Source organism: Salmo salar, chromosome 14 (assembly GCF_965601325.2).
Source record: "Salmo salar chromosome 14, fSalSal1, whole genome shotgun sequence".
Classification (NCBI taxonomy): Eukaryota; Metazoa; Chordata; class Actinopteri; order Salmoniformes; family Salmonidae; genus Salmo; species Salmo salar.
Window position 1 is genome coordinate 66,734,881 of NC_138304.1, and position 22,825 is coordinate 66,757,705.

General features: G+C 41.7%; 2 protein-coding genes across 4 annotated transcripts in view; one reads left to right on the forward strand and one right to left on the reverse strand.

Moving 5' to 3' along the window:
* Positions 1 to 2,055, forward strand: part of LOC106570075 (dolichyl-diphosphooligosaccharide--protein glycosyltransferase subunit STT3B) — an 88,793-nt gene extending 86,738 nt beyond the window's left edge. Inside the window, exon 16 of the mRNA XM_014142037.3 lies at positions 182 to 2,055. Coding sequence (XP_013997512.1) covers positions 182 to 256 — 75 coding nt within the window. The 3' untranslated portion in view covers positions 257 to 2,055. The remainder of the gene's footprint in view (positions 1 to 181) is intronic.
* The window catches only part of LOC106570074 (oxysterol-binding protein-related protein 10), a 110,507-nt gene continuing 89,611 nt past the window's right edge, over positions 1,930 to 22,825 (reverse strand). For all 3 annotated transcript variants that reach the window (XM_014142035.3, XM_014142034.3, XM_014142032.3), the window contains 5 exons: positions 21,956 to 22,451; positions 16,469 to 16,655; positions 14,916 to 15,098; positions 11,706 to 11,859; positions 1,930 to 11,332 (listed from right to left, as the gene is read on the reverse strand). In XM_014142035.3, the coding sequence (XP_013997510.3) occupies positions 11,288 to 11,332; positions 11,706 to 11,859; positions 14,916 to 15,098; positions 16,469 to 16,655; positions 21,956 to 22,451 (1,065 nt within the window). In that variant the 3' untranslated portion in view covers positions 1,930 to 11,287. The remainder of the gene's footprint in view (positions 11,333 to 11,705; positions 11,860 to 14,915; positions 15,099 to 16,468; positions 16,656 to 21,955; positions 22,452 to 22,825) is intronic.

Here is a 22,825-nt window from a genome sequence, read left to right on the forward strand (position 1 = left end):
GAGTGAGTTTACATATGATTATTTGTTCTCAAATTTTTAGCCACCGAAAGGAAATGTTCATAAAATGTGAGCCAACTCACTTTTATTTCATACTGTTAATGTGTGCTCCAATTCAGATGAGTCAATATGTAGGAAACAAGTTGCACATTGATTTGTAAATCAAGTTTGTTTTATTGCACAGACTGCTAAGAGGAAGCGAGGACACATCAGGAATAAGCTGGTCCTGAAGAAAGGCAAGAAACTAAACAAGAAATAATGAAGACGGACACAACACAAAAATACAAAAAAAATTAACTAGCTAAGAAAACTACCAATGAAAAAGAATGCCCGTTGTATGGAATGTGAGCGCTTAGCCTCGAGGGCTAGTCCTCTGAGCGCAGCACCCCGTGGCGGAGAGGGTGAAGTGTCATGTCTGGCTAGCCCCAGAACCTTTGTCCGTTTTATCCAGAGGATCTTTTGTCATGCTCTTTTTTTTCTTCTTCTTCTTTGTACTTGAATGTGTGGCAAGGCACAGAGCTGCTGAGACCGAGGTGAGAGTACTTTCTGTGGTACATTTAACTGTTATTCTAGAGAGGGGGACAAAACAAAGAAAGGAAACTGAGGAGGCTGGGAGCAATTGCACCAAAGAGCCCTTGATTTAGCTCCTTGGCACATGTAAACGTGTTTCTGTTGTGAGAGTGAGGAAGCATTGGAATTGAGGATATGTTCCTGACGCGCGTACGGAGGAATTCCACTGTCTAGGCCCAGCTGATTTACTTCTCATGGTTACCTTTTTATCATTATTTTTGGCTCTAATTTGTCGTTACCGAGACAATTCTTTAGGAAATAAAAGGCCGAATATGTAAATATGTTATGTAAAGAAAATGTCTGCTAGGGTTGTAATATATTGGTTTATTGTGGTGATTTTTAAATACGCAGATGATTACTTCTCTTTACTTTGTTGTGATGTTTTTTTTATGGCAGCAGCTAGAACAGTGAATGCAATAATTCTCGTTAGGAGGGACTTGAGATTTTGTTTAAAATGAATGTGAATTTATGAACCCCCCAATCCCGAAAAATTGCTTAGATTGTATATTCTGCTGCTAGGTTTAAAAATGTAAGCAATTCTATATATAAAAAAAAAAAGTTGTGATTAATAAAGAGGCCTCCAACCCACAAGGGGCGTGTTCTAGTCCGTGAGCCTATCGCTGGTCTCTTCATCACCATGTTAGTATGTCCATCTGTCTTCTCATAGTCATTTTTGCCTGTCCACATACACATGTTTATGCTGTTGAGTTTATGTAGCCAAGAGTAGGGTAATGCAGGGAAGTGCTGAAGATGACTGCCAGTGAGTGGACAAAGGGGTGGTGCCCTCTTTAACACTACTGGGCCTGTTGTGAATTCAAAATCTGTGTTGAACACTGAAGGATCGTATGTGTGGATGTTGGGGGGGGGGGGGGGGGAGAAGGTGACGCGTCAGACAGTCTACACAAACTTTCTAGGAATACCGAGTTTATTTTTATCGTTAAATTGACATCTTCAATCACTCAACAGTTTACCTCTCATTTGTTTACCTCTTTTGGTTGCATTTCCTTAACATCACTTCTGTGTTTAATTTCACCTTTCCTTGGATATACAAATTGCTTTGTTCTGTCCCTTGAGCTTCTCTGAGAAAGACTGCATTCACTTAATGGCCCTCCATACAAACGCCATATCGACCTTGCTCAAACACACACTCGACGAACTCCTATTTATTATGTTAAACTGCTTATATCAGAGATTTTCTCAGACAATGTCAATGTGTGTGAGGAGACAAAGGGTTTGAATTAAGCCTTAATATGATATAGAAAGTGTACAGGTTGTTCGCCCTCTTGTTACCTTGTTTATTTTGTTTGTTTTTATTGGGGATGGTGGACTAGTTCCTTTCTCATCTTCTGGGTTCTCAACGCCTTCTCTTCTTCGCTCTGCCACACCACTACATTGATGTTTTTTTTTTTTTTTATCTAACAACCCTGGTCCCCCTCACCTTCCAAGTTAACATGTTTAAATGTAGAGTAAATAAAAGGTTCAACTTTGTGTAAGAAGTGGTCCTCAAATTATTCACTTTCCCAAGTGTGTTACTATCAATTTATCGTTGTAAGGTGTTTGCCTGAAGTATCTTAGCAACATCGTTTTATGTTTGGAGGCAGGCTGCTTTCACTAAGTTGATCAGAGGCTTCAGTCAATTCCAGGAAACGCATGTATTCAGTGAGACGGGAATACAAGGCCACTTTTTAAAGTGCAATACGATAGAAATGCATTCTAAAGCACAAACACCTTTTTATATGGAAATATCGCTGTCATCTATAACAGTCAAAGGCCTGGGTATACAGTGCCCTCCACTAATATTGGCACCCTTGGTAAATATGATCAAACCTCTTTATCCTCCTGGTCTTTCATTCAAAAATATTCACAAAAAATCTAACCTTGCAATTATTTGACTTTAATTAAAGAAAACATTTTATCATAAAAAAAAAAAATCTCAAATATATGCGTGCCATTCAATGCTTTGTGCAACCTCCCTTTGCCAAGATGACAGCTCTGAGTCTTCTCCTATAATGTGTAATGAGGTTGGTGAACACATGGCAAAAGATCTGAGACCATTCCTCCATACAGAATCTCTCCAGGTCCTTCAGATTCCGAGGTCCACGCTTGTGGACTCATCTTCAGCTCATCCCACAGGTTTTCTATGGGGTTTAGGTCAGGGAACTGGGATGGCCATGGTAAAACCTTGATTCTGTGGTCAGTGAACCATTTTTGTGTTGATTTTGAGGTGTGCTTTGGATCATTGTCCTGCTGGAAGATCCAACCAAGGCCCAGTTTAAACTTCCTAGCAGAGGCAGTAAGATTTTGTTTTAATATCTGCCATGATATCATGTATCCTAACAAGTTGTCCAGGGCCTTTGGAAGAAAAACAGCCCCACAACATCAAAGATCCACCACCGTACTTCACAGTGGGGGATGAGGTACTTTTCTCCATGGCCATCTTTCTGCCTACGCCAATCCCACCTCTCTCTGGTCTCATCTGACCATAGAACCCGGTCCCATTGAACGTTCCAGTAACGTTTCGCAAACTGTAGGCGCTTCAGTTTGTTTGACAGCAAAGGATTCTTTTTTATGGCAACCCTCCCAAGCAACTTGTGGTTATGTAGGTGGCGTCTGATCGTAGTCCTCTTCCAGGTCGATTGTTAACATCTCCAGTTGCTTTAAACTTAAGTATTGACCTGATAGTGGAAATGGGCATTTAACTATTGAGCTTTTTTCTTAAAGCCATTTCCTGATTTTGTGCAGCTCAACAACCTTTTGTCACACATTACTGTATTCTCGCGTCTTTCCCATAGTGATGGGAACTTGGCCTGTGTGTCACGAAATATTTATACCCTCAGTGAAACAGGAAGTCATGGCTTATCACTTAAGTGTTCCTAATCACTCATATTTTAAGTTCACCTGAATGGGAATATGCTTCAGTTCGATTTTACTCAAGGAGTTCTATGGGTGCCAATAATTGTGGCACATGTTTTGTAGAAATATATTTATTTCACTTTGTTTTATAATTTTACTTCAATGAAAGGTTCGATTTTGTGAATATTTCGAATGAAAGACCAAGCGGATAAACAGCAAATACATATTTACCAAGGGTATATATTAGTGGAGGGCGCTGTAAACTGAGGGTTCAGAGAATGTAAATGTACCACACGATGGCAGCACTAGCTTTCAAATTACAGCTGTTCTGTATTTTCATTAACTGACTCGTTACTTGGGAGCGTTTAACGTTTTTGTTTAATTATGACAACGGAGACTTACTGTGATTGCCAGGGCACATTTTTTTAGAACAAGACAATGTCCCAATCCCTACCCTATTCAACCTACACTACATGCCCGGCTCGCAGTCAGCGTTCCAATTCATCCTAAAGGTGTTCAATGGGATTGAGGTCAGGGCTCTGCAGGCCAGTCAAGTTCTTCCACACCGATCTCGACAAAACCATTTCTGTATGGACCTCGCTTTGTGCACGGAGGCATTGTCATGCTGAAACCGAAAAGGGCTTTTCCCAAACTGTTGCCACAAAGTTGGAAGCACAATCATTTAGAATGTCATTGTATTCTGTAGCGTTAAGATTTCCCTTCGCTGGAAGAACTTACCCGACCCAAGAAAAACAGCCCCAGACCATTATTCCTCCTCCACCAAACTTTACAGTTGGCACTATGCATTTGGGCAGGTAGCATTCTCCTGGCAAACCCAGATTCGTCTGTCGCACTGCCAGATAGTGAAACGTGATTCAACACTCCAGAGAACACGTTTTTCACTGCTCCAGAGTCCAATGGGGGCGAGCTTTACACCACTCCAGCCGACGCTTGGCATTGTGCATGGTGATCGTAGGCTTGTGTGCGGCTGCTAGGCCAAGGAAACCATGACGCTCCCGACGAACAGTTATTGTGCTGACATTGCATCCAGAGGCAGTTTGGAACTCTGTAGTGTGTGTTGCGACCAAGGACAGAGCTTGTGAGGCCTACCACTTTGCGGCTGAGCCGTTGTTGCTCCTAGACGTTTCCACTTCACCGGGACGGCTCTAGCAGGGCAGAAATTTGATGTACTGACTTGTTGGAAAGGTGGCATCCTACGACGGTAGAAAGTCACGGACTCTAATCAAAATCATACATCTGAATATTGCCAGAAGTTCTGGTCACGATCCCTAGTAATTCAAGAACACAATTGGGGCCCGATTCCGACCCAAGTTAATTAAGCGCTTGTAAATGGAACGTAATTCCCTTTTTATGCACTTATCTTTGTGTATTCTGACCTTGAACTTAAGCATTAGACTAGCTTTCTATTCACCTGTTATTCATTTGGGGTGGAGATCGAATAAGCGGAGGTACAGTACCAGTCAAAAGTTTCAGAACACCTACTCATTCAAGGATTTTTACTATTTTCTAGAATAATAGTGACGATTTCAAATCCATGTAATCAAAGTGTTAAATAAATCAAAATATATTTTAGATTCTTCAAGTAGCTCCCATTTGCCTTGATGACGGCATTCTCTCAACCAGCTTCATGAGGTAGTCACCTGGAATGCATTTCAGTTTGGTAAAAGACCAAGTCCATATTATGGCAAGAAGAGCTCAAAAAGCATTGAGAAATGACAGTCCATCATTACTTTAAGACATGGTCAGTCAATACGAAAAATGTCAAAAACTTTGAACGTTTCTTCAAGTGCAGTCGCAAAAAACATCAAGCGCTATGATGAAACTGGCTCTCATGAGGACTGCCACAGGAATGGAAGAACCACAGTTACCTCTGCTCCAGAGGATAAGTTCATTAGTTACCAGCCTCAGAAATTACAGCCCAAATAAATGCTTCAGAGTTCAAGTAAAACACAGTCTCCTCTAATGTTGAGATATGTCAATCAGGCCTTCATAGTTGACTTGCTACAAAAGAAACCACTACTAAACGACACTAATAAGACATGCTTGGGCTAAGAAACACGAGCAATGGACATTAGGCCGGTGGAAATGTGTTCTTTGGTCTGGAGTCCAAATCTGAGATTTTTGGTTCTAACCGCCGTGTCTATGAGACACGGTGTGGGTGAACGGATGATCTTTATGGTTGGAAATACACATGCAGAGGAGGCGGTGTTATGGTGTGGGGGTGCTTTGCTGGTGACACTGATTTATTTAGAAATCAAGGCACACTTTACCAGCATGGCTACCACAGCATTCTGCATCAGTACGCCATCCCATCTGGTTTGCACTTAGTGAGACGATCATTTGCTTTTTCAAAAGGACAGTGACCCAACACACCTCAAGGCTGTATAAGGGCTATTTTACCCTAAATAAAGAAAAACCCTTGAATGAGTAGGTGTTCTAAAACTTTGACCGGTAGTGTATGTCTACAGATAAACCATATTCTGATCTTAACTGAATTCTACCACCTTTTAAGCACGAGGAAACCATGAATAAGGTCTATCAAACCTACCGGTTCCAAGTCGAAAAAGCATCTACTTTATTTTTTCCCCGATTTAGAAATGACACAATTCTCCATGCACTATCATTTACAACTTGATAAGATCTATTAATAAACTGAGTAATCCGTTCGGACAAGGGAATTGTAAATATAAATTACACTTGTTTTAGATATACAATGAGTGATCTCAAAGTACTGGGACATTGATACATTTTTGTTGTTTTGGATTTGAAATGATATAAAGACTGAGGTTAAAGTGCAGACTCAACTTTAATTTGAGATTATTCTCATTTTGGGTGAACCGTTTTAGAGATGACAGCACTTTTTGCACATGGTCCCCCAATTTTAGGGGACCAAAAGTATTGGGAAAGTATTCACATCCCTTGACTTTTTCCACATTTTGTTGTTACAGCCTGCATTTAAAATTGATTTAAATAGAGATTTTTTTGGTCATTGGCCTATACCCCACAATGTCGAGTAGAATTGTTTTTCAAAATTTTTACAAATTTAAAAATGAAAAGCTAAAATGTCATTGACTATTGAGTCATTAAGTATTCCACACCTTTTGTTATGTTTACTCCAGAATTTATTTAGGCTTTCCATGTCACTATTAGTGTTTAACATAAGTTTTGAATGACTCCCTCTTCTCTGTACCCCACACAATAATCTTTAAGGTCCCTCAGTTGAGCAATGAATTTCAAACAGAGATTCAACCATGAAGACCAATTCCTCACAAAGAAGGGAACTTATTGGTAGATGGTTAAAAAAGACAGGGATATCTCTTTGATTGTGGTGAACCCTGTACATAATAAAAAATATTACAAAACATCCTGTTCACAACAAAGCACTAAAGTAATTCTGTAAAAAAAAAAAAAAGGTCCTGAATAACAAAGTGTTATGTTTGGAGCAAGACCAATACAACACATTACTGAGTACCACTCTCCATATTTTCAAGCACAGTGGTGGCTGCGTCATGTTATGGGTATGCTTGTAATTGTAAAGGACTGGAGAGTGGAGTGCTAAGCACAACCTCCCTGTTTCAAGCAGACCACCATAGTCCCTGTGCCCACGGTAACATGTCTAAAGGACTATCGCCCTGTAGCTCTCGCATCTGTAGCCATGAAATGCTTTCGAAGGCTGACTCACATCAACACCATCATCCCAGACACCCTAGACCCACTCCAATTAGCATACCGCCACAACAGATGACGCGATCTCTATTGCACTCCACCCTGCCATTTCCCACCTGGACAAAAGGAACACCTATGTGAGAATGCTGTTCAATACCATTGTGCCCTCCAATCTCATCACTAAACTAAGGACCCTGGGGTTAAACACCAATCTCTGTAACTGGACTTCCTGACGGGCCACCCCCAAGTGGTGAGGGTAGGCAACATGCAGCAAGTCTGGAACACACTGAATAGCTTCTACCCCCAAGCTATAAGACTGCTAAATAGTTTATCATCTATCTCATTGCCTAGTCACTTTATCCCTACCTATATTTACAAATCTACCCCTGCACATTGACCCAGTACTGTGCAACTGGGTCCTGGACTTTGACGGGCCGCCCCCAGGTGGTGAAGGTAGGAAACATCTCCACCCCTGCTGATCCTCAACACTGGGGCCCCACAAGGGTGTGTTCCCAGCCCTCTCCTGTACTCCTTGTTCACCCATGACTGTGTGGCCATGCACGCCTCCAACTCAATTGTCAAGTTTGCAGACACTATATTGGTAGGCTTGATTACCAACAATGACTAGACAGCCAACAGGGAGCAGGTGAGGGCCCTTGGAGTGCGGTGTCAGGAAAATAACCTCTCACTCAACGTCAATAAAACAAAGGAGATGAACGTGGACTTCAGGAAACAGCAGAGGGAGCACCCCCTATCCACATCGACGGGATAGTAGTGGAGAAGGTGGACATTTAAGTTCCTCGGCATACACATCACAGACAAACTGAAATGGTCCACCCGCACATACAGCGTGGTGAAGAAGGCGCAACAGCGCCTCTTCAACCTCGTCACCTAAAACACTCAACTTTTACAGATGCACAATCGAGAGCATCCTGTCGGGCTGTATCACTGCCTGGTATGGCAACTGCTCCGTCCACAACCGCAAGGCTCTCCAGAGGGTGGTGCGGTCTGCACAATGCATCACTGGGGGCAAACTACCTGCCCTCCAGGACACCTACACCACCCAATGTCACAGGAAGGCCAAAAAGATCATCAAGGACAACAAACACCAGAGCCACTGCCTGTTCACCCCGCTATCATCCAGAAGGCGAGGTCAGTATAGGTGCATCAAAGCTGGGACCGAGAGACTGAAAAACAGCTTCTATCTCAAGGCCATCGGACTGTTAAACAGCCATCACTAACAGAGTGGCTGCTGCCAACATACAGACTCAAATCTCTGGCCAATTTAATGGATTTAATAAAGGTATCACTAGTCACTTTAAATAACATCACTTTAATAATGTCTACATATCCTACATTACTCATCTTATATGTATATACTGTATTCTATACCATCTACTGCAGCTTGCCTATGCCGCACGGCCATCGCTCATCCATATATTTATATGTACATATTCTTATCCCTTTACATGTGTGTATAAGGTAGTCATTGTGAATTTGTTAGATATTACTGCACTGACGGAACTAGAAGCACAAGCGTTTCGCTACACTCGCATTAACGTCTGCTAACCATGTGTATTTGATTTGATTCATTCCTTGCGTTATTTTTCAATTTATTTTTTGGACCCTTATCTTCTCTCTGCATTGTTGGGAAGGGCTCGTAAGTAAGCGTTTGACTGTTAGTCACGGCCATGTGGTTGTTGCTGTGGATCATTAGTAACAGTTGATCATGAAAAATAAAAAAGACATGTAGGCTAATTTAATGGTTATGGAACGATCGTAACAGTTTGAACCCAACAATATTAACCATGAAACTGACCAGGATATAGCCTACTATTGTACACTTCTCTCTATTACAATTCTATGTACACTAATTTTCCAACATTACCATGTGTTAAAGAACTGAATGTGGCAATTTTCTGAATGACTCAAACCACAGTTATCTATCTTTCGTGCGTAAAGGCTCTCCAAACCTGTTTTTATGATTCATAAACACTTTCCTAACCCTAAATAATCTACAAGATCTGAGCATTCTTAAAATCGACCAATTGGTGCTGAAACTGAGACAAATATGCATATATTCAGATGGCTTTATTTCAATGATCCCTAACATTCTGTTCTCTCAATATATTCTATTGAGTCTTTCGACAAAATGCAAACTAAAAGGTACACCGTATTTAAAGGGATGGCTTAAGGTAAATGTATTGAAAACCCTATTGAATGAAAACTCCACAAGAAAATCTGTTGGCCAGGAAGTGGGATGGTTATTCAGCAATTTAATTGATTCAGTGCGTACAAGGGAACGACACCTGCAAAGCCCGGTAGGCACTTTCATAAGGTAAGTCGGAATACCAACTACTGAAAAGTGCGTAGGAAAGGCGTGCGTGAGAAATGCGTAATTTCTTAAATTGGAATCGAGCCGTTCTCCAAATTACTCAGTAGCTGCAAGAAACTGGACAGCTAATTTTCATCCCTGCTGATTTTCTCATTTGGACTGCAAGATGATCCCGACGTTAGTATAGATACCATGATAGTACTACAATGTAATGCTGCAAGACACAGTCTATAGTCATGGATGGTTGAAATGACTTCACAACCAGAGAATATAGCATTGATCACTATTCTAACACTAAAATGTGGAGCAAACTAAAAACAAAAATGTTCCATTAGTTGTTTGGCTGAATAATAAATATAATAAAGGCAATCAGATACAGTGCATTTGGAAGTATTCCGACCCCTTTTTCCACATTAAATTTCGAGTCTCATTACAAAGGGTCTGAATACTTATGTATGTTTTTTATTTTAATACAATTGCAAACATTTCTAAAAAACATGGGGTGTTGTGTGTAGATCGATGAGGAAATTGTTTTACTTAATTTTAGAATAAGGCTGTAATGTAACATGTTTTACACTACAGCCTTATTTTAAAATGGATTAAAACAATTTTTTCCCATCAATCTACACACAACACCCCATAACGACAAAGCAAAAACAGGTGTTTTTGCAAAATGTGGAGAAAGTCAAGGGGTCTGAATACTTTCCGAATGCACTATATCATATTTATAATATAACTACATATATACACAGTATATACTGTATGTCAATTAGTACATTTTGTGAAAATGTAAATGTATAGCTATGCATGACCCAAAACATCCCCTTTACTACTACCACCAGTATACCTCACATCCTGTCAACAATATAATTCAGAATGACATCTGGAGAGACGACACCTCTCGGTGTCCCTCTGAGAATGTGGATGTGTCTTCCTTATGCACCTTATCCATATTCAATGCAGAGGCAGCCCACTGAGATATTAGCATGAGGAGTCGTGAGCTGGGTACAGCTCCGGCTTAATTATGTTATATCAATGCCAACCTAAGGACACATCCCTGGAAGGAGGAAAGACCTCACGGGGAGATAGACAGTCAACGCTCCGTTGGAACCTGAAGAAAAAGGGTGATGGTATGGGATTACGACCGTAATAAGTGGGTAAGAGAGTGATGGGAAATCTGTTTGCATGGAAGAGCTGAGGCAAACAGTTCCGTTCAGGAATGGTCGAAACTCCTTCCAAAGGTCGGGATGGAATAAGGATTGGGAGAATGGAAAAGTGGTAGGAAATAGACTACTTCTAGTCATCAGCATTTGTTAAAAATAGGATGGGAACTAATGTAACATAAACATATCTCTGCCATGATCACTGTTGTATTCCACCAACACGGCAATGGACTCCTTCTGATTCCATCTGTGTCATCTGCATTCTTCGATCATTGCATTCTGATGCTGCGTGACAAATAAAGGCGATTGGACCAAAATGGACCATGTATGTGTCAACACAACTGGTACAAAACACCAGCGGCAAATCATATCAAACTGTGCATTTGCAAAAAAATATGGCCTTGGCAAAGTGAAAAATCTAAATGCTCTACCTCGAACACTATAAAAATCTACATTTGTCCCGCCCACCCTCGTAGTTCAAGTGGAAACCACTTTGGCACCTTGATCCACATGAGTGTGTCCTTTGTCCATGTCATTAAGAGTCAGTATCTCGGGTCCCAATAGAGAGTGGCATCTCTCCCTCAACACGCTGATCCATCATTATCCTTCCCCTGGCCTAGCCCCACATTTAGGGGGATAGAGGCACTCTGTTAGTGTCCATTAGAGCAGTCTGGTTCTTGCGTCAGTGAGATTTCCACAGAGTATTGTGGTAGATCCAGCCTTCTTCCTAAAGGCAAGAATAAAGACACAAAACCAGATGAGCATCAGTGGTTAAATGGAGCCGGATTCACCTGGAGCCGGGCTCCTGCACCTTGGGACAAGACACCCTTAGAGGAGTTGCCAGCAACCAGATGTATCCGGTTTTCAGGGATAACGCTAATTCAACCTGGCTTCCTTTTCCACTGAAAACCGGATGTGGGAACTCCGCTCAGGCATGATCTTTTAGGTTAGGTCAAAGGGAGAGCCAGGTGGAGCCGAGCTCCAGCACTTCATGGGTCCAAAGAGAAAAGTAGGGTAAAAAGTACGATAAAGGTATGAACATATAGCCCCAACCATAGTTTTATATTTAACACTGGCTCAACTTCCTCCTGTAACTGTACCTTTTTGCTGAAATATTTGGGTGTCCAGGGCGAGTTATCTGCAGCTCTCTGCCTCTCCTCCCCTCTCTGGCGCTCCTCTAGACGATGCTTGTGTTCCGTGGCCTTGTCAATGTTCCCCTCCTTCAGTGACTTGGTGACATGCTGCCATAACCGCCTACACAAACACAGACACATAAACAAAATGTATATAATTGTGTATCATAAGCCCACGAGTGGACAGAGCATGACATTCCATTCCAAGACCGACAGATTCTGTAATTGACAGCGCCCCCTTTCAACCCATCACAGAACAAACAAACTGCTCTTCCCCATCATCCTTTTATAACTCTGAATGCACTGCTCGTTGCCAGGAGACAGTCAGCAGACCCTTTTTACGAGCAAAAGGACAACTAAACACGTTTCTTCACTGTATTAAAACTGTTGGACTCTTGACATATATACTGAACAAAAATATAAACACAACATGCAGCAATTTCAAAGATTTTCTGAGTTACAGTTCATATAAGGAAATAAGTTAATTAGGCCCTAATCTATGGATTTCACATGACTGGGAATACAGATCTGCATCTGTTGGTCACAGATATCTTAAAAGGAAGGGGCGTGGATCAGAAAACCAGTCAGTATTTGGTGTGACCACCATTTGCCTCATGCAGTGCGACACATCTCCTTCACATAGAGTTGATCAGGCTGTTGATTGTGGCCTGAAGAATGTTGTCCCTCTCCTCTTCAATGGCTCTGCGAAGTTGCTGGATATTGTCAGGAATATATCCAGCAACTTAGATCCAGAGCATCCCAAACCTGCTCAATGCGTGACATGTCTGGTGTATATGCAGGGCATAGAAGAACTGGGACATTTTCAGCTTCCAGGAATTGTGTACAATTCCTTGCGACATGGGGCTGTGCATTATTATGCTGAAACATGAGGTGATGGTGGCAGATTATTGGCACGACAATGGGCCTCAGGATCTTGTCACGGTATCTCTGTGCATTCAAATTGCCATCAATAAACTGCAATTGTGTTCATTGTCTATAGTTTATGCCTGCCCATACCATAACCCCATCACCACCATCCGGCACTCTGTTAACAACGTTGACATCAGTAAACCGCTCGCCCACACAATGCCATACACGTGGTCTGCGGTTGTGAAGCCGGTTGGAAGTACCATCAATTTCTCTAAAACGACGTTGGAGGAAGCATATGGTATAGAAATGAACATGAAATTCTCTGGCAACAGCTCTGGTGGACATTCCTGCAGTTTGCATGCCAATTGCACGCTCTCTCAAAACTTGAGATCTGTGGCACTGCAAATTTAAGAGTTGTGCACCTGTGTAATGATCATGCTGTTTAATCAGCTTTTTGATATGCCACACCTGTCAGGAGGATTGATTATCTTGGCAAAGGAGAAATGCTCACTAACAGGGATGTAAACAAATTTGAGAACAACATTTGAGAGAAATTAGGTTTTTGTGTGTATGGAACATATCTGGGATCTTTTATTTCAGCTCATGAAACATGGGACCAACACTTTACATGTTGCATTTATATTTTTGTTCAGTCTACATTGTGATACTTTTCCTCTCTTTTTCCCATGTTATTAAAAGGTATAATGTGGATTTTGTTACATAAAATGTCTGGACCTTATCATGGTCAAATTTGTACTCCACAGACTACGTATTTCATCTTAGAGATTGTTTTTCTTTTTCAAAACTCCTTTAAACATTCTCAGGCTCATCTCATATGAGCAGTAAATGTGTTTTGTTCCCCGGATCAACTGGGCGGTCCCAATGACATCGTCTGGCCGTTAGAGCCCGCCTTCTCAAAGAAGCCCTATATATTAGAGGTCTTACTAAACATAAATCAGATCAGGTATCATAGGGCAAGAACACATCATTGGAAAATATGATCCCATCTTCTTGGAAACCAAACGCAGATCAAGGAAGCCTTATCAAACTCAGACAGAACAATCCCCTAACTGTGAGTGAACAAATATACAGGGCCTAACAGGAACTCTGCTGTACCCCGTATATTTGTTCACTCATTACGAACCACTGAGTCTTCAACGCTCTCAAAAGGGGGACTGAATCAAAATGATATTGCACCCGAGTGCCTTAAAACACTTTATCTGTTTGGACTGAACAAACTGAGAACTGAACTGAGAGAGAAAGGGAGCCTATGCTTGAGCTGCGACGAGGGCCTTCTTTGACAAAGCGCCAAACACCAGGAGCCCTGACCGACCGTTTCCCCTGCGTACCGCTCTATCATAACAGAAACTCAATTCAACCAGATGACAATCAAATTCAAGTAAATACCTCATTGCATTGAATTTCCCTTTTGTGTGACATTGTGTCTGTGTAAAAGTGGTGGGAGTAACTGATTACTGTAAGACTATTAGTCTTAATTACATACCATGATTAATACTGTGGCTGTATTGTCCACATTCAGATTGCGAACTGATAGCCTAGCCAGCCCACTGGCGACTCCTGGTGGATGAACCTATAATTTCACAGTTGTGAGGTTTTAGCAGCCTCTCATTTCCCTCTCAGTTGATAAAACCATCTCGTCCTCAAAAGTCTGGTGAATGTATGTACTGTACTGTTGCATTTTTTGAGTTCAAGTGCGGAAGTTCATGTATATTGACCTGTGGAGATTCTCACCTCGATAACTGTGTTGTATTCCGTTAGCCTATGCCCTGCCTTACTCTGTTAACTACCTAATTTTCCAGCTTTAGTCTAGTAAATAAAGACGACTTTCAGAACGAGAATATAGTAACTGACGTTTTAAGACTATTGTTGATATAGGATTGGTCCAACGGTTAAGGGTAACTACTGATAGAGATATCCCTTTAATTAACTCTATGTAAAAACCCTTAATGGTGCTCCAAATGAAGTACTAAACATTAGATCAATTCATTATTCCAGTAATTAGTCAATAAATGATCTTGAATATCCATAGCCAAAGTCACAGCAACAAAAAACACACATAGCTAACAAGATAGCTACTATAATAGCCACTGTTCAGTATACACCATAGCAAAACATTTAAAAACTTTCTGAAATGGAAAACAAAAATGTATATTTCTTATTGGACAAGTCCGGGTAGTCCCTCCTTGTTTCAGTCCTGTTTACTTCTCTTTGGTGCCTAATGAACACGACCCTGGTGCACTAAGAAGGGACCAAAAATACAGCATTTTGGACCCAGGAGCATCTTACCTGGACTCATTCCGTCCCTGCTTTTCCACAGGCCGGAGCTTCTTCTTGATGATTGGCAGTTTGGTTGTGTCAATCACTTTGGTCTCCCCACTACTATAGGTGAACTCCAGGGTTCCGTTCCACTCCCCCTGGGCCTTGCACACAATAGTGTTGGTCGGATTGTGTTTGATCTCTGCAGTCACCCTGAGAGGAACATAGCAGCAATGTTCAGAAGATTAACTTTGTGGCAGCCCATCATTTCTCAACATTACTCCTATGATATATTGTGCTGCCATAGTAATATTGAATTACAGTGAGGTCCAAAAGTATTTGGACAGTGGCATTTTTTATTTATTTATTTAAATAAGAATAGAATGTTTGATATTTATGTAACTTTATCACTCATCATGATTCACAATTCATTCATGATTATCCGTATTCATGGTCGCATCCACATTAATGTAGAAGTGATTATCAACATATTATATTCTTATTTACAATAAAAGTGGCTCCAAAATTATACAATGCATTATTCACCATTCATTTCTCTTCTGCTCAAAATAATCTGAAACACAACCAAAAAAACTGCAAATGCATCCAACAAATTTGTAGTCAGAAGCTTGATGTGGTCATTGCATGCTAGAAATATTGGACCAAATACTTAACTTTTGACTACTTTAACACACATGAGTGAATTTGTCCAAATACTTTAAGTACCCTTCAATATATACAAAAAGTGTTGTAATTTATTAACAGTTTAACCCTAAAAGCACCAACAGGAAATTGGAACTGATGGCAAAATGACACTTTCTGTTAAACAGTAACACTTTTTATTGTATTAACCTTTCGTAACACAAGTAAATGGTTTCAATTGAATTCCCCAAAATAAGCATATCATTTAACACTTTCACACATATAGTCAAATCTGATGTTTAAAAATAGACGTTTTTGTATGCGTTTCATGTTTTGAACAGTTATTTTGATATATTTCATCCATAGCAACTTGTCATGAACATGTCTTTGTTATCCATTCAAAGCGTTGTGTTCCTGTGATACTCAGAGGTTGAAAAATTGGCGATTGAGCTAATCTGACATAACGGTACAACCTAAAACAGCCACCGATATATTAGCGATATGGGCACTGGTGCTGTCAGACTTTTAGCTCTAACTTTGGGACGCTATGGGCTATCAACTCAGTTCCAAATGCATCCGAAAGATGAGACTCAACTTGGTATAGAGACATCGACTGGAATCTAAATATGTATTTACATTGAGTCTTTTTTTTATACCAGTGGGTGCCACGTCCAAATCGGCAATTTCCCAAATCTGCGGTGGCTCAATAACTATATATTTTCAAGGTACATACATCTACCTATATTCCAAATGGGGTGCTTTTATCACAAACGTCTTTTTATTTTTTATATTGAGTCCATATTTTCAGCACCATGATTATACAAAAGAGATTATTTTTCATCCCTCCATATTTACACAGATATCATCCGTAAATGGTGTTTTTATGTCGGTAACTAGTTGCTCTCTCTCTCACACACACGCACACACAGAGAGAGACCCACCTGTGTACCTTCCCTCCATAGAAAGGCTTTGTGTGGAATGTGACTGTGGCTGAGTAGCCGCTCTTGGCACAGTTGATGGTGACTTTGCCACCCAGCTCCACCCATGGCATGGTGAGGATGGAGCGGGCGTAGGCACAGGGCAGCGTGAAGACATACTCCTCGTCATGCTCCAGAAGGCATAAGGTCCCTTGGGAGCAGAGAGGGAAAGATCAAAGGGTCAGTTGAGGTCAGATAAAGGTCAGCATCTTACTGGTGCTGGTCTGGTCCCAGGCTGTTTCTGCTCTCTTGGAACCTCTTGCAACCTTTTGTTCATGGTTGGTTAAGACAATGAGTGACAACTGACAAGGAGTTGATATGATAGCACAAACAGATTGTTTATTTCTCAAAAGCTGCATTTGGATCTAACCCAGAAACTTCCCTTGCACTGTGTTGCTCCTTGTCTATAATGTATAATAAGATGTTGGAGTCAGTAATTCAATCAAACGATTTAGCTTGGTGTGTGGCTCTTACTGATTTTCCTTTAAATTGGTTATGTTCCTAATAGCCCGTCACTAATTTAGATGAACCTTCAATAAAAATGTACATGCCGTAGAATACTGCAGAAGCTTTTGCAGAGACCACTAGGGAAATAAATGGCAACATCCTCTGCAAAATACAGTATTTCCATACCATAAATATATACATTCTGCCTCATTAACAACATCAATGGTGTGCATCATTAGCCAGGTTTTTTTCCCCCTGTTACTCAGGAAGAACAGAGGACACCCACTGTGCACGACTCCACATCGCCCCATGCATTGATTTCTCTCCCTTTCCGATATTCACAGTACCATCTTTTGGGATACGTGGACTGGATTCCCCATAAGGGAGGACATTAAAGTTAATGCACAACATCTCTTCACCTACGTCACCATACACAGCCTATTGGGTCATAAGGTCATAGGACATATAGTACAAATGAGCAATCCCACCAGCCCCTGCTCTGTGAGTTGCCCATCTATTGCTTTCATGTCTTACTCATAAAACCAATTATCTTCCACTGCAAAACACCTATGGGGGTTATCACTTAACCCAAGAGCAAACCATAGGAAAGCATAGAAAATGGCATAAGCATCTATTCAATGCTATCGCCCTCTACTGTTAGCTATTAGCTTTCGTGTAAGCAGTGCAATCTCCCTGAATGAAATCGGTTTGAGTTTGCAACCCTAATTACCACAGAACACCTGATTGAATGAATGTCATGCCTGTGACATACATGTATTATTACTAACTACTATAATTGAGTCAGTAGAGAAATCATGTGGAAGTTCATCACATGACTGGCTGGCATATCATCTTTTGGCTATATTACAAGTGGGAAAAATGTATTTCGCAATCAATCCTTCTCCTCGACCCTCTGGTCTTACCCTGTCCACATCTTTATACTGTGTATGCAATGTACTGTATGTCCAATGTCACTGAATTAATACTGTCTTTGGTTGAGAGCATAAAGGCACGAAAATCTAGCATTTACAAACCCCACATTGACCCACCGCGCTGTCCATGACAACTCACAGGCACCGCAAATCACACCAAGGGAAGATTGTATCTGATACATGCTTGCTGTACTCTCTTCTCCACCAGATATCATCTTACTCAGCACCAATCAATGTAGCACTAAATATTGGCCGCTCAAAAAGTATTATATTTTCATTAGAAGTGCATTACTCATCAAGATTCCAAACCACACAGGCCTCTAAATGTGAGAGGGTCACCATTGTGCTTCGAAAGCAATCCCACAGTGATTGCACAAATCCTGTGGTATGATTCACCAGTTATTAAAAAGGTACGTCAGCGAATATTGTCAGGTCGTGGTCAATTAGTATAACATACAGAACCATCAAAAGTTTGGACACACTTACCCATTCCGGGGTTTTTCTTTATTTTTTATTATTTTCTACATTGCAGAATAATAGTGAAGACATCAAGACTATGAAATAACACATTTGGAATCATGTAGTAACGATTAACTAACATATTCCTCTCAATTTTAAATGTTTTGCTTGACTCGTTATGACATTATAACTACTTGCATTTGCTTCCACCGTAATGTTTTGTCAGCCATCTCTGCTGAAGAAAGTCACCAGGGACAGGTGGCTCGCGTCAAATTCGTCATTGGAACCACCGCTTATGATTGGTCATATAAAAACCTTGGGACCCAAATGCATAATGAGTGCTCTAACTCCCCCTTGTGGTGGTCTGGAGCAATGAAGCCGTGACACTGGGTCCCGCGGTGTAAGCTCGCAGCTTTTAAAGGAGGAACCACTGTATATACAGATTCAGTCAATTCGATTCAAGGGCTTCCTGTATCCCATCAGTGTGACTCATTCAGAAAAGCCTACATTGTAACGTCATGACGACAGATATTGTATTGATTGTCATCCGAGAACTCTCATATCCTTCTATTGTGCAAGAGGACTATGCACAATGGATAGGTATGAGAGTAAAACTAAAACTGGCTGCTGTAGATGCCATTAGCAACGCTCATCAAAATTGTTAAAAGGTTTTAAAAACAAATCTAACAAATGCAACAGTTGGATAATGGATGAAGTGACTCCAAACTTTTAGAATTTAGGTATTCAATTTATTGTAAATTGTCAAAATGTTTTCTTAGAACGCACTCATATATACATTTTCTAATAGCATCAAGGTTTTCAAAAATATATTTTGTGTAAAAATAAAGAAAATTATAAGTGCCTAATTTGCATAAATACATTGGGAGTATTTGCATATATGAAACATTAACATAAAGGGGTGGAACAGAACTGCAACCACCAAAAACTTGCTCTGCCTAGGCACCTCAAACTCAACTCTGGACTTCAAAGCCTCTTCTGCTCCTTTTTTTCATGGTTTCCCTCTAATCAGGGACTGATTTAGACCTGGGACACCAGATTGGTGCAATGAATGATCAGGTAGAACAGAAAACCAGGAGGCTCCGGACCTCGTCGGGTAAGAGTTGAATACCCCTGGCCTAAGCCTACCTGCACTCACCTGCGCTGTCTATACTGCCTCATTAATTACTGCTGTTGTCATGTTCTGTTGCATAATTCAACAAGTGTATGTCTCAGCAGCCTTCGCTTTGGCTCCCGCTCCTGTCCAGCTCAGGCATTCGGCATTGCCGTCCTTCTAGCTGATGCCGAACCTACTGCTGGAAAACGCCCTTCACTCATCAACCCCGGACTTGTCTCGTCATCATTACACATTACACATTACACACCTGGTTCCAATCCCCGCTCTATCACCGTATATATATGCCCTCTGCCATTTGTCTTTGTCGGTCATTGCAAATGTTACTTGTTTTTCTGAGAGGAATCTCTCTCTTACTATTTCCTGAGTACTTTATATTTTGCACTTTGGGTTCGCCCTGTGCCTTTTTGTTTACGAAGATATATTTTGAGCACAACAGTGTTTGGGTTTCGTCCCGCTTTAATCTATGGTGTGTAAATAAATTCAGTAGTTCTATACCTGCGACTGCCTCCTACCTACTCCTCTCTACACCAGTGACAGTGTGCCAATAGCAGGATACTCTTGGATAAAAAAATCAACAGGATTGGCTCTAGATTACACCTCTCTATACATACTTTACATTGTTTGCGAAATCAGAAATAATATCACTATAATCAGAGTGTTTATTTTCGGAAGTTTTAATTTCAGTGCATCGAATTTGTAAACATTTCAAATGTATTAAAACATTTTCAATTCCATAACACCTGTCTAAAAAAAAGCTGTCTTCTCTTGTGATGTGTCGAGACAATGCGTTAAATTCCAACAGCTGAAAAAGACAGATCCTCAGGTGGGTTGGGAATGCACATTGCTAATGCCATTCAAACTACCACCAAAAATATCGCCACGTATATTTCAAAACCTAAGCTTCAAAAAAGTATAAAAATCAGCAAAAAAAGAAACGTCCTCTCACTGTCAACTGCGTTCATTTTCAGCAAACAAAAATGTGTAAATATTTTTATGATCATAAGATTCAACAACTGAGACATAAACTGAACAAGTTCCACAGACATGTGACTAACAGAAATTGAATAATGTGTCCCTGAACAAAGGGGGGGTAAAAATCAAAAGTAACAGTCAGTATCTGGTGTGACCACCAGCTGCATTAAGTACTGCAGTGCATCTCCTCCTCATGGACTGCACCAGATTTGCCAGTTCTTACTGTGAGATGTTACCCCACTCTTCCACCAAGGCACCTGCAAGTTCCCGGACATTTCTGGGGGGAATGGCACTAGCCCTCACCCTCCGATCCAACAGGTCCCAGACGTGCTCAATGGGATTGAGATCCGGGCTCTTCGCTGGCCATGGCAGAACACTGACATTCCTGTCTTGCAGGAAATCACACACAGAACGAGCAGTATGGCTGGTGGCATTGTCAAGCTGGAGGGTCATGTCAGGATGAGCCTGCAGGAAGGATACCACATGAGGGAGGATGTCTTCCCTGTAACGCACAGGTTTGAGATTGCCTGCAATGACAACAAGCTCAGTCCGATGATGCTGTGACACACCGCCCCAGACCATGACGCACCCTCCACCTCCAAATTGATCCCGCTCCAGAGTACAGGCCTCGGTGTAACGCTCAATCCTTCAATGATAAACGCAAACCCGACCATCACCCCTGGTGAGACAAAACCGAGACTCGTCAGTGAAGAGCACTTTTTGCCAGTCCTGTCTGGTCCAGCGAAGGTGGGTTTGTGCCCATAGGCAACGTTGTTGCCAGTGATGTCTTGTGAGGACCTGCCTTACAACAGGCCTACAAGCCCTCAGTCCAGCCTCTCTCAACCTATTGCAGACAGTCTGAGCACTGATGGAGGGATTGTGCGTTCCTGGTGTAACTCGGGCAGTTGTTGCTGCCATCCTGTACCTGTCCCGCAGGTGTGATGTTCAGATGTACCGATCCTGTGCAGGTGTTGTTACACGTGGTCTGCCACTGTGAAGACGATCGGCTGTCCGTCCTGTCTCCCTGTAGCACTGTCTTAGGCGTCTCACGGTACAGACATTGCAATTTATTGCCCTGGCCACATCTGCAGTCCTCATGCCTCCTTGCAGCATGCCTAAGGCACATTCACGTAGATGAGCAGGGACCCTGGGCATCTTTCTTTTTGTGTTTTTCAGAGTCAGTAGAAAGGCCTCTTTAGTGTCCTACATTTTCATAACTGTCTACCATCTGTAAACTGTTAGTGTCTTAACGACCGTTCCACAGGTGCATGTTCATTAATTGTTTAAGGTTCATTGTACAAGCATGGGAAACAGTGTTTAAACCCTTTACAATAAAGATCTGTGAAGTTATTTGGAATTTTACGAATTATCTTCGAAAGACAGGGTCCTGAAAAAGGGACGTTTCTTTTTTTGCTGAGTTTATGATTTGAACTCAATCATGTACGTACTTATGGTGTCAGCATTTAACTGAGCCTCAACAAACCCAAAGCACATCAATTCACTCACCTTCCCCTATCATGGACACACCAATGGACATGCCCATGAACTTGCTTCTTGTCCACACGTGGGTGTTGACAAACATACTCCTCTCTGGGCACTCGCAGTAGAATCCTGAGACAGGCGGGTGGTGGGACACCTGCTCGGCCACGAAGCGAACCCGGTAACACTCAGTCCCCGATGGATCGTCCTGTTGTTGGGTGTTGTTGGGGCCCCTGGAGGCTGGTTCCCTGGGGCCCTGAGACCTGAGGGGCCTCACTCTGTCCCGAGGCACCTCCCAGGAACAGTGGAATGTCTCGCCTAGCGCCGGGTTGTAGGGCTTCTTGGCCACAGCTCCTTTGCGTCCCTCGTGGAAGGCGGTAAGGTAGTACTCAACGAAGCGTACAATGCGGTCCTCCGCCGTGGCTCCAGCCGTGATGGACAGGAACATGTCTGGGTGGGCCATGAAGTTAGCGTACATCTCCAGCAGGGAGCGCTTCTCCAGGATGAACGTGGGCAGCACCACCTGGTAAACAAGGCGGGAGGCGACCGTTAAACTACATGAGGGAAACCCTTCACTAGATTGCTGGTAGGGAACAGCAATAAAGAGGCGCACTAGTCATAACTTAAACAAAAAGCTTTTTTAGTGTCATTCCATGGCTGTTTTGATGTTATTGATGATTATATTCAACTGAGCAGGCTAGTGAAATGGACATACCAGTACATAACAAGACATTCCTATTCAGTGAACCAGTAAACATTGCATTGGCCATAGCAGCTCTAACATTCCAAGGGAAAACTACAGTGCCTTGCAAAAGTATTCATCCCCCTTGGCGTTTTTACTATTTTGTTGCATTACAACCTGTAATTTAAATTGATTTTTATTTGGATTTCATGTAA